At 41.3% G+C, this 12,730-nt stretch overlaps 1 protein-coding gene across 3 annotated transcripts in view; it reads right to left on the minus strand.

Moving 5' to 3' along the window:
- EPSTI1 (epithelial stromal interaction 1) overlaps positions 1 to 12,730 on the minus strand; it is a 99,166-nt gene that overhangs the window by 44,863 nt on the left and 41,573 nt on the right. For all 3 annotated transcript variants that reach the window (XM_058684325.1, XM_058684314.1, XM_058684330.1), the window contains exon 7: positions 1,199 to 1,292. In XM_058684325.1, coding sequence (XP_058540308.1) covers positions 1,199 to 1,292 — 94 coding nt within the window. The remainder of the gene's footprint in view (positions 1 to 1,198; positions 1,293 to 12,730) is intronic.

Consider the following 12,730-nt stretch of genomic DNA (forward strand, 5'->3'; position numbering starts at 1 on the left):
TTCTCAAGATCCACATATGAGTGAAAACATACGGTATCTGCCTTTCCCTGACTGACTTATTTCACTTAGCATAATACCCTCCAGTTCCATCCACGGTGCTGCAAATGGCCAGATTTCATTCTTTCTCGTTGCCAAGCAGTATTCCATTGTATACATAAACCACATCTACTTGATCCATCCGTCAGTTGATGGACATGTAGGCTCTTTCCACTCACCTTTTATTTTTTTTTTTCTTCAACTTTTTTTTAATTTATTTTTGGGACAGAGAGACTCAGAGCATGAACGGGGGAGGGGCAGAGAGAGAGGGAGACACAGAATCGGAAACAGGCTCCAGGCTCCGAGCCATCAGCCCAGAGCCCGACGCGGGGCTCGAACTCACGGACCGCGAGATCGTGACCTGGCTGAAGTCGGACGCTTAACCGACTGCGCCACCCAGGCGCCCCTCCACTCACCTTTTAAACGGTTCTCTGACCTGTGCTCTCATCTCCATCCTCCCATCCACTGCCCTATTTCATGTCTTTATCATTCCTTACCTGGACTAACGCAGAGCCTCTCAGAGGCCTCTCTGCCTCTCCATTCCCTCAAAGCCATCCTTCACATGGTTACCAGTGTGACCCCACTAAAATACAAACCTGACTTTGAACCTTCCCTGTTTGAAAAGTTTTAGTGCCTTCAGCACTCACAGAATGAGGTCCAAGATCTCCAATGCAGCATACAAATTTCTGCAGTGGTATTCTGCTGGCTTCCCATGTGAGGTATTTCTGGATGTCTTGATGTCTGGGGGACACCTCTAGCATGTTGTGCCCACATCCTGCAGTACCCACGGCAGCCCAGACAATGACTGTCCCACCCAAATTACAGTCCTTCCAGGCAGAAACTGTATGCACATGGTAGACCTTACGTGACCTTACGTAAACATAAAATTTGGAGGACAGATAAATGGATGGATGACTGGATGAGATCAAAGGCTTTTCAAAGGGTGGTGTTTAGTCCAGGTGCCCGTAATGTAGATAACCAAGTGCAAGCATTGTTTTATAGCTCAAGGAAGCAACAGCTGAAGTTGAGTTTCAGATCAGGTCCATCTGCCTTTAGTTCCAGCCATCTATTATACACAGCTCACTCTGTGCCCTTAGCCTTCATTCACCAAATGCCTCTTTATAAAGTACCGGACAGCAACCCTGCATGGCCTCCCACTTACCCAAGTTGAAGACTGTGGGTCATGAAGAGCCTTTTGACAGGTACTTCTATCTGGCGACTCTGTGTCCAGTCTGCTCAGGAACTCCGCAGTTTTGCTAGCAGGGACACAAACAGGTGTTAGGGCCTTCATAAAAACAGAAATATCATCACTTATCGTGCCTCTGGATACTAGCCAAGACATTCACTGGGTGATGACTTAAAGTGTCCTGGGTAGAACAAAAGGTTAGTGTGAGAACAAGGTCGCGTAGAAAACCAAAATAAAATGCTACCATAAGACCGCCTTGTTGAAGAACATTCATCTGAAAAGTATAAAATTAGGTTTGTGGCATGTGAAACTGGGATTTCATTTCTATCTCCTTGACATGGAGATACATGCTCCCTCAGATTCTACAGTGTGGGGTCCTAACTTCCCGTCTCAGTATTTAAAGCCTGACATTCAGACCGCACGATAGAGCCGTGGCACGTTGGGTCCCCTGTGAGACCGCATTCCACGCTGGTTTCCTGTGGCCCTTCGCCCGCTTTCTCCTCTCGCTGCCCTCATGGCTTTGGCTGCTCTCGGGATACAGGCCCTCCAATCCTGTAACTCTTAACCACATATGGATCGTGGAGCCCCTATGGGATTCTGAAAGCAGTTATGGCCCCTTACACAGACACATGCACACATACACACCTTCGCATTTGATTTGTACCTTCCATGGAAGGTAAGAAATGCTGCTGGTTCTGGCCTGCATTTCCGACATCTCTTGTTAGCTCAGAAAGATTGGCCGAGAAATAGCCTCAGTTTTAAGAAGGTCTTTGTTTTTCCCTTAAAAACCCCAAACCATCACCCCAATTTCTCCTCTCACCTATGTCAAGCAGAGAACACTAGAATTGTTCCCTAGACCTCATTTCAGTGACTTCCCCATTTGGCCTACCACTGATCTCCGTTTCTTTGTCCTTTCCCCATGTAATTTGTGGGATTTTTCCCCCCTTATTTCCGATGCACAACCAAATACTTCATTCATGGAGGCCTAATGCATACTGCACCAGCCTCTTGCAGCCCTCTCACTGCCTGCCTCCTTCCCTCAGTTACCCCCCTTCTTCCCCCCTGATATTTTAGTCCTCAACTTGTCAAGCACTTAAGATACGGACACCCAAAAACGCATCAATGGTCTGGTAAAAATAAATGGTATCCAAGTGGAGGAAAATCAAAACAAGGAATTCAAAACTAAACAGGGATTCCAACATCACTTCAAATAATTACTTAGATAGAACATGGCATTTGAACAAGGTCAGAAGCTTGAGCTGGGAAAGGAAGAGCAAAAAGGTAAGCGACGTACATCACCCTGAGAAACATAAGGCTTCGGCACTGGAGACAAACAGCCTCTCCATTTGTCTAGGATTGCTTATCTTGCCCAGAATAGACAAGGAGACTAATGAAGTCTCAGAGCCTGGAAGCTGCCCCACTGTCTGGGGCTTTATGAAGTCATCAGTCAAAAGTGTTCAAAGAAGAGAGTTGCCAGAAGTTTGGATGAGATTTCTGAATATCCTGAGTTCAGACCTAGGAAAAGCGGTGAAAAAGAAACACTGCGATAAACAAGGAAAGAACCTCAGACCAAGTTGACGGGCAGCCTCACGTTGTGTTCTGACAGTGGTTTCTTACCTGCTGGTGCCTAGGACAAAACTGCCTGCGTAGCCAACCACTAGCCCTGGCCCTTCTACCAATTATCACTGCCCCACTTATGCCACAGGATTAAATCATAATGACAGGGCCACAGGACTGCCACAGGAATTCAAGTACGGGTCTGTGGAGAATGTGGATTATTCCAAAGATGAACCATATTGACAAGCCACGTTCCAAGTTACTAAACTAACTGACTGGTATTTCTCAACTGTCAGTATAGGTCTAGGTATAGAATGTAATTTCCATATATTGACTAAACTGAACTGGGATACTTATAGGCAATTATGGTCACATTTAATAAAAATAAAATACAGAAGAACCTTCTTGAGGGCAAAAGTGGGAGAATCTCAGAGTGCCTGGGTGGCTCAGTCGGTGAAGCATCCTACTTCAGCTCAGGTCATGATCTCATGGTCGGTGAGTTCGAGCCCCGCGTCGGGCTCTGTGCTGACAGCTCAGGGCCTAGAGCTTGCTTCAGATTCTGTGTCTCCCTCTCTCTCTCTGCCCCTCCCCCCAGGAGAATCTCCTGGTGGGAAGTCCAACAAGACTGAGAACCCTGACTGCAGCACTAGGTCACCTTTCCCTTGGGAGTTTCTTGCTCTTTGTCATCCCTGTGATTCTGCCACCTATAGAAGGGATGACCCTTTTTTGTTCATCATTCTGACATAAGCATAAATACAGGACTCCTTCCTTTACTCTCCACAGAGTGGATGAACCAATTAAGTCAGACTTGGTTTAGAAGATTTAGTTCACTCACATCCAACTTAAGATCTTCAAGGGTACTTTGTGTTTGTTGTTAGGGTGATTCCCATAGTTTATCCTAACCTCACTTCCATACAATTCAGATGCAGCAGAGACTGCTAAATGTCCATCAAATTCATGTTCTCTTATTCTAGTGACACAACTTGACTACATACCCTGGCCTCCCTTTCAGTTAAGGTTGGCCACGGGGTTGAGTCTTGACCAATAGACTGTGAAAGGAAGTGATGCACACCCCTTCCAGGACTAATTACAAACTTCTTACACATGCACCTCCATATGTTTTTCTCTTTCTGGCTGGCTGGAGTAAAGACAACCCCCAGCACAAACCCAGAGGTTGTATATTGAAGGTAGGAGAGCCCATATGGCTTGGTGCCTGAATATCTGAGTGGAGAGGGCCTCCACCCAAACTTGTTCACCCATTCCTTAAATGAGCAAGAAAAAAACAACATAGTATTCAAACTATTCTATACTTTAAAGTCTGTCACAACCCCTAGACTACCCTAATAACATAAGAAATATGTACAACACAGCTAAGGAAACAATCAGCAAAACTAAAAGGCAACCGACAGAATGGGAGAAGATATTTGCAAAGGACATATCAGATAAAGGGTTAGTATCCAAAATCTATAAATAAATTATCACCTCAACACCCAAAAGACAAATAATCCAGTGAAGAAATGGGCAAAAGACATGAATAGACACTTCTCCAAAGAAGACATCCAGATGGCCAACCAACACATGAAAAAAATGCTCCACATCACTCATCATCGGGGAAATACAAGTCAAAACCACAATGAGATACCACCTCACTCCTGTCAGAATGGCTAACAAGTCAGGCAACAACAGATGTTGGCGAGGATGCAGAGGAAAAGGATCTCTTTTGCATTGTTGGTGGGAATGCAAGCTGGTACAGCCACTCTGGAAAACAGTATGGAGGTTCCTTAAAAAACTAAAATAGAACTACTCTATGACCCAGCAATTGCAATACTAGGTATTTATCCAAGGGATACAAGTGTGTTGTTTTGAAGGACACATGCACCCCAATGTTTATAGCAGCACTATTAACAATGGTCAAAGTATGGAAAGAGCCCAAATGTCCATTGATGGATGAACGGATAAGGAAGATGTGGTGTGTGTATATATATATATATATATATATATATATATATACACACACACACACATATATGTATATATGTATACATATATATGTATATATATAGTAATACTCCATTGTGTATATGTGTGTATATGTGTGTGTGTGTGTATATATATGTATATGTGTGTGTGTATATATATATGTATATGTATATATATATATTGTAATACTCCACTGTGTATATGTGTGTATATGTGTGTGTGTGTATATATATATGTATATATATAGTGTAATACTCCATTGTGGATATGTGTGTATATATGTGTGTGTATATGTGTGTGTGTGTGTGTACACACATATATACACACATATACACAATGGAGTATTACCCGGGAATCAAAAAGAATGAAATCTTGACATTTGCAACTATGTGGATGGGACTGGAGGGTATTTTGCTAAGTGAAATTAGTCAGAGAAAGACAAATATCATATGATTTCACTCATATGAGGACTTTAAGAGACAAAACAGATGAACATAAGGGAAGGGAAACAAAAATAATATAAAAACAGGGAGGGGGACAAAACAGAAGAGACTCATAAATATGGAGAACACACTGAGGGTTTTGGAGGGGTTGTGGGAGTGGGGCTGGGCTAAATGGGTAAGGGGCACTTAAGGAATCTACTCCTGAAATCATTGTTGCACTATATGCTAATTTGGATGTAAATTAAAAACAAAAAGAAAGAAAGGAAGTATGTACAAGAGAATCATTTCTCAATTAAGTGATCAATTCCAAAAGTGTAAGAGGCAGCCAAGAAGAGTTGAGGAAGATGAGAAACAAGGATTCTCAAGGATTCAGCTAAACAGCTATTTCAGAACTTTAGTCAGGGGAGGGGAAGGTGGGAAAGGGGCTTCATTCTGGAGCTGTCTTCCTGTTAGGCCTAGGAGCTACCTAGGCTCAGAGCATAAAAAAGCATGAACCTTCCAAATACTGGGGAGGGTGTCTTACAAAACTGGTCCTCTTATAAATTGCTAATGGAAGGGAAAATTGGTGTTACCACTTCAGGGAGTAATTTGACAGTGCTTAGTAGAGATGAATATGTGCATAATGCCTAGGTACCAACTCTAGAGAAACTCTTGCATAGGTATTTAAAGACACCTGAACAAGGTCATTTAATCCAGCACTGCTGTAAGAGTCCCAGATATAGAATTTTAAAAAAAAGGGGGGGGGGCAGCGCCTGGGTGGCTCAGTCAGTTAAGCGTCTGACTTGGGCTCAGGTCCTGATCTCACAGCCCGGTATCAGGCTCTGTGCTGACAACTCAGAGCCTGGAGTCTGCTTAGGATTCTGTGTCTCCCTCCCTTTCTGCTCCCTTCCCTGCTAGTGCTCTGTCTCTCACTCTCAAAGATAAATAAAACATTAAAAAAAGAGAGAGAGAGAGAGTCCCAGAGATAGAAAGATGTGGAGTGGGGGTGAGGGGAAGATGAGAATGGAAAGGAAGAAGAGAATGAACTAGATCTACATCAAGAATCGATACGGTGAGGGGCGCCTGGGTGGCGCAGTCGTTTAAGCGTCCGACTTTAGCCAGGTCACGATCTCGCGGTCCGTGAGTTCGAGCCCCGTGTCAGGCTCTGGGCTGATGGCTCGGAGCCTGGAGCCTGTTTCCGATTCTGTGTCTCCCTCTCTCTCTCTGCCCCTCCCCCGTTCATGCTCTGTCTCTCTCTGTCCCAAAAATAAATTAAAAACGTTGAAGAATCGATACGGTGAAATCTCAAAAAACAGTATCCAGTTGGGATGCGGGGCGGGGGGGAGGGAGGAGTTGTAAAGGTATGAGACAGTGATCAAAGTATCTGAAGGACATAAAACAACAGTCTGTACCTTGTGTGGATTCACATATATGTAATAAAATTGGAACAATGTACATGATGAGAAAAAGAAAAGCAGCCCAAGATATTTAGGAACTGTTCTGACACATCTTAATCTCAATGTTATTACAAACTAATCCAATGTTTACAGCTAAGCCATGTTGTTCTACTGATGGACATAAATGGTCCCACAGAATATCCACTTTACCCAAGTAGACCTCACAAATTACCAAATATCCCCCATCTTGCTAAATGAATGCAGACTTCCTTACCAATTACAGTGTCATATTCATCTAGGCTGTCCTCCCTATAGGTAACATTTAGTGAGACATCCAATCACAGAATTGTCCCCACATGCTGACAACACACAATCTAGAGCAATCTCCTGCTCCTTTAGACCCTTCCCCAAATTACCTAACTGAAACCTAAATCCTCATCAGTTATTTCTAACACTCTTACTGAGATATCCCTCCATTTCTTACAGCGTGTGTTTTCCCTATTTTCTTTTTTAGTTGTTTGTTTTTGAGAGAGAACACAGGTAGAAGAGGGGCAGAGAGAGAGAGAGAGAGAGAGAGGAACACACAGAATCCGAAGCAGGCTCCAGGCTCTGAGCTGTCAGCACAGAGCCAGACGTGGGGTTTGAACCTATGAGACATGAGATCATGACCTGAGCCGAAGTCTGACACTTAACCGACTGAGCCACCCAGGTGTCCCATGTTTTCCTTTTTTGTAATAAACCCATAATGTTCAACTACAGGTATGTCCCTGGTGGTCTTCTGCTGAAGGGCACTGACAAATGTTACACACCAGAACACTGTTGCTGTTAGAGAAAAAATAGAGGGAAGGGATGAGAGTGAAAGGCTAACTAACACTTTAGCCATCACTATACCATTTAATTTCTTTTTTTTTTTTTTTAACATTTTTTATTTATTTTTGGGACAGAGAGAGACAGAGCATGAACGGGGGAGGGGCAGAGAGAGAGGGAGACACAGAATCGGAAACAGGATCCAGGCTCCGAGCCATCAGCCCAGAGCCTGACGCGGGGCTCGAACTCACGGACCGCGAGATCGTGACCTGGCTGAAGTCGGACGCTTAACCGACTGCGCCACCCAGGCGCCCCTAATTTCTTTTTTAAAAATGAAACAAATGTAGGCAAAATCCTAAGTGTGACCTTAGTGATTGATACATATTTTCTGTGATTTTGCAATGCTTCTCAAAGAGAGAAAAAGCATACACACTATTGTGGTGCTTACGGGGAAAAGTTTTGCAGATACCATTCTGGATTCCTTAGAGCAATAATTTCCAAAATGCCAATAGGAAGACCCACGTGTGGCTGACACCATAAGAACCATCCACGCTGCTTCTTGTTAAGCCCTGGACTCAAGACTTAAACTTTCCAATTCAGCATGTCTGGTATCGGATCCGGGAACCCGTGTTTCTCAAAAGCACCCCTGGTGATCTTGGGATCTACTATAGAGGTACCGATGGATATTTAATATGCGTAATTCTCTGAGGTCCACATGATTCTGACTTAATGATTAAATCATGCTATCACACACATTTGGAAACACAATCTTAGCGTGTCTTAGGAATCCTTCTCTAGGAGGACTAACAATACATTCTTCCTGTCTTTCACAATACCTTCACAAACCTGAACTTGGCCACTGTGAGGTTTAGGTGAGCAAGTAATCATTCTTACATTCACATACGCATTTGCGCCAGCAACAAATTCTTCCTCAGTCTCTGCTTTGTGCTTAGTAATATGGGTTATCGAATAAACTAAACTGAGATGGTTTTGACTGAGTCAGTTTCATATAAGTGGGTGTGAACAAAAAACATTCATATACTTATAAGCACTCAAAGCTAAAATCAGTGGGGAAAAGTCTGAGGATAACAGGATATTAGAATAGTCTTAAAGTATTTCCACCAACTACAAAATATCAATTACAAAGGGAAAAAAACAATTAACTTTACAGTGGAGACCACCCTGACCAAATAATGAAAGTTAGTATCACCAGTAATGAGGACATCAACATCATATACCCTCTTGATAGGATGCTCCAAGGACACAGGATCACCTCTTAGTATGCTGAAAATTAAAACCTCAATCTTATCATAAGAAAATATCAGATAAACCCAAATTAGAGGTACATTCTACAAAGTAACTAACCAGTACTGACTGAAAGTGTCAAGGTCATGAAACATAAGGCAAAAATGAGGCACTGTCACAGACTAGAGGAAACTAAATAGTCATGACCATTAATTATATTATGTGATCCTGAATCAGATCCTAAAATAGAAAAAAGAACATTGAGGAGAAATTGGTGAAATTCTAATAAAGCCTGTAGTTTATTGTGTCAATCTTAATTGCCTAGTTTGATAAATGTACTATGGTTTATACAAGATATTAACATTAGGGGAAGCTAGAAAGTCTCAGTGCAAAACTCTGTACTATTTTTGTAACCTTTCTCTAAGCTGAAAATTATTTCAGAAGAAAAAAAAAAAAAAAGGAATCTCCCTCAGCTCTCTTCCTTACCTGAAACCAAGAGAAGACAAAACCTAAAGACAGCATTTGCCTCCTAGTTCCCTAAATGGAGGCATCTTATTTCTCATACATTTTCCTCAGTGCCTGGAGGGGGGGTGGGAACACAGGCCTCTTCTTTGCTCCTCATGTTACTTCAGACAATGACTTCTCCCTCCATCACTTGCAAAAAAAAAAAAAAAAAGTCTGTTCCGGTTAGTGCCCTTGACATCAGTATACCCTACATTCTTCTCCCCTCTTTGCTATTACACACTCCAAACCTTCTGGTCCGAAGCATCTCTCATTCATCACGACCAGGCTTCCTCCCCATCTCAACTACCGTTGGAGACATGGATGTCCCGGATCTCCTCCTTGCCTTCCAGCTCCCAGGCTCCACTTTTTATTTTCTCATCTCCAACACCTCTTCAGTCTGCCTCAGCCACACTCCTAGAGTCCTACCCTAAACTCTACCGTCATGAACAAGTATCCTCCCTCCAACAGAAGAACTGACAAACACCACTCTTGGACAGAGCTTTCTATCATTCCGTGTTCTTGGCACAAACATCGTCACTCCAACCATTTTCTGCCCGGTTTGGGATTTCCAAGCCATCATTCCTCCCTTTTTCTCACCATCAGTTCCTACCCATCTCTATTTATTGTGCAGCTTAGAGCCCACAGTGCATTTTTATAATCTTTCCTTTACAAATGTCTTTGACTCTCTAAGATAAAGTCGACCATCTGCTTTCTCTGCATGGGCACCAGAGCAAGTGAATCAAACTTGGGGAAAAATAACCTATCAGGTGTTTGGGGATGGTAGACATGGAGGAGGATGGGGGCAGGGGTGTAGACAGGCTTCACATGAAATTCATGAACACGGACATCACTCTGACCAGAGCCAACACCAACTCCTGCCTGGACTACCGCCATGATGTTGTCTCTAGCTTCTCCATTTCCATTCTTGCCTCCTCAAATCTATTCTTGACACAGCAAACAGTAATCACTTCTTTAAAAACAATAAAACAGCTTCTGGAGGTTTGTTCCTGTAGCTTAAATAAAACCCAAACTATATGCCATGGCCTGCATGATTTCTCTGGCTCCTATCAATCTTGTCAACTTCATGATCTCTCTTCCCCCACTTCAACCCAAATATATCAGCTTCCTTTCCGAATATACTGGGTGCTGCTCCCGCAGCCTAGGACCCACTTCCCTGGTTCTCAGCAGGACTCGTTCCTTTCTCATCCCTCCACTCAACTGTCATTCTCTCAGAGATGCAGGTCTCCCCTACATTCTCCCCTCCCAGTTTCAGTATTCTTGATCACTGGTAGAGATCATTATCTTCCCCTATGTTCTCTCATAGGAATTATAGTCTGTTATCCTATATATTCCTTGGTCATCTGGTTTATTATCTGAATTTCCACACTAGAAATAAACCAAATTCAGGGGCTAGATTTGCTTTATTCATCATACATGCCTAGAACCTAGTAACCTAGTATAGTGCTTGATCTATACCAGGTGCTCACAGTTGAATACATGAAAGCCCGTTGCCTAATGCTAGCTACTATCAATACATTTACATTTTGGCCAGTGTCAAAATAAAATTTTTTATGTTTCTCTGATCATCAGTGAGGCTAAATATTTTTATTGATGTTATATCTCTTGTCTTTGAACTGCTAGTTCAAGCCATTTGTCAATTTTTCTAGAGTTGTCTTTTTCTTACTAATTTATAAGAGTTCTTTGTGAAATTAAGCCTTTGTCCATTACTCTTGAGGCAAATATTTTCTCCTAGACTCACTTGTAATACTGTTCACTGTTGTCACCTACCACAATTTTTTCCTGCAGTCAAATCTGTATTTTTCCTTATGGCTTCTGAGTTATGTGTGTGACTTATGATTTTGGGGGTAGAATCTCCTTTCCAAAAACATTCTTCATCATATTCTAATTGTGTTGGCTCAATACAATTTGTCGAATTGTCTTTTTGACACTGATTTGAAAGGATACTTTTATCAATAGCTGAAGTCCTAAATACTAAATGCCCTTATATTCATGGGCCTGCTTCTAGATTCTTTACTGAATAGATTTATTATAATGCTGATAACACTTTATTACTACCATACTTTTATATTAATACACATGATACCTGGTACAACAAGCCTCTCCCAACCCTATTCAATTTCTCTCTTTCAAGTGTATCGTTTTTTTTAGTATTTTCTCTTTAAACTTGATTTATCAAATTCCACAAAAGGTCCTGTTCAGGAGAACTATCTTTATAATACTGACTTTTTTTTCCTTCTAGAGTTAATGGTCTACATTTATTTTCATCTTCTTTTAGGTATCTTATGTAGGATCTATCTATTCGACCCACCTGTTTTACAGTGGATGATAATTTTAAATGGGCTTTTTCTTTAATTATACTTTTTAATGAGTTTTTGATGGTATAGAAGATAGACAAATATTTGCATATTGGCTTTAGATTCATTCATGTTAGTTGAACTGTTAGTATTAGGTCCAGTAACTTTTTAGTTGATCCCTTCGGGATGGTTTAGACGGATAATCAGAGACACCGATCTCTTTCTTTGCAATATTTAGATTATTTCTTTGTTAAAAATAGAAACAGTCTCTAGTTACAGGGCAGTAATAACAAGCATTCTCATCACCCTGTTCCAGACTTCACTGGAAAAGCTGGCTTCTTTCTTAGGATTTCAAATGAAATCTAACACCTTCCTTGAAGGTTTAGTAGAACTCACTGCAAAAACAAAAACAGAACAAAACAAAAACCCAATTGGGCTTTTTTTTTTTTAGGTAAAAGCCAAACTGTATTTTCTCTTCCACTTCTAGTTATCACTCTATTCAGGCTTCAAGTCTAGTCATGTATATTTTCCCCAGGAAATAAATGAGGAAATCTGGGTGACAAAAAATTAACAATTAGAAGTAGGATAATTAGGAGTATTTTGCTCTTCCAGAATTCTGGTTGTACTTCCTTTCTTATCCTTGGGGCTCTTCTTTTTTTATTTTTAAATCAGACAAGTTCAAAATCGGCCTGAAATTTTATAAGAATTTTTTTAAAAAAGCAAAAAACTAGTTTTGGGGTTAATTTACAGATGATAAATTCGTTTTCTACATCATTAAAACAAATTTGGGGGGTGGGGGTGCCTCGGTGGCTCAGTCAGTTAAGCATCTGACTCTTGATTTCAGCTCGGGTCATGATCTCATGGTTCCTGAGACTGAGCCCCGTGTGGGGTTCTGTGCTGACAGCACGGAACCTGCTTGGGATTCCCTTTCCCTCTCTTTCCGCCCCTTCCCTACTTGCACATGTGCTCTCTCTCAAAATAAATAAACATTTTAAAACTTTTTTTCCTGCATTATCCTTCCTTCTACCTATTTGTACTTATTTTATTGTTCTATTACTATCTTAATACGATGTTTAGTTTGTTTCTATTTTTACTAAATGCTTTTAAAACTATTTTCTAAATAATTTTATAGCCACATTCTATAGATTTATATAATATGGGATACTTTCAAACTTGTATTCTTTTATCCCCAAGTAATTTGTAATTTCAGCTTTGGTTTCAATTTGTACCCTAACAGTCATTCAGAAAAGTGATTAGAAAAAAATTTATGTGAATAGACAT

Source organism: Neofelis nebulosa, chromosome 1 (assembly GCF_028018385.1).
Source record: "Neofelis nebulosa isolate mNeoNeb1 chromosome 1, mNeoNeb1.pri, whole genome shotgun sequence".
Classification (NCBI taxonomy): domain Eukaryota; kingdom Metazoa; phylum Chordata; class Mammalia; order Carnivora; family Felidae; genus Neofelis; species Neofelis nebulosa.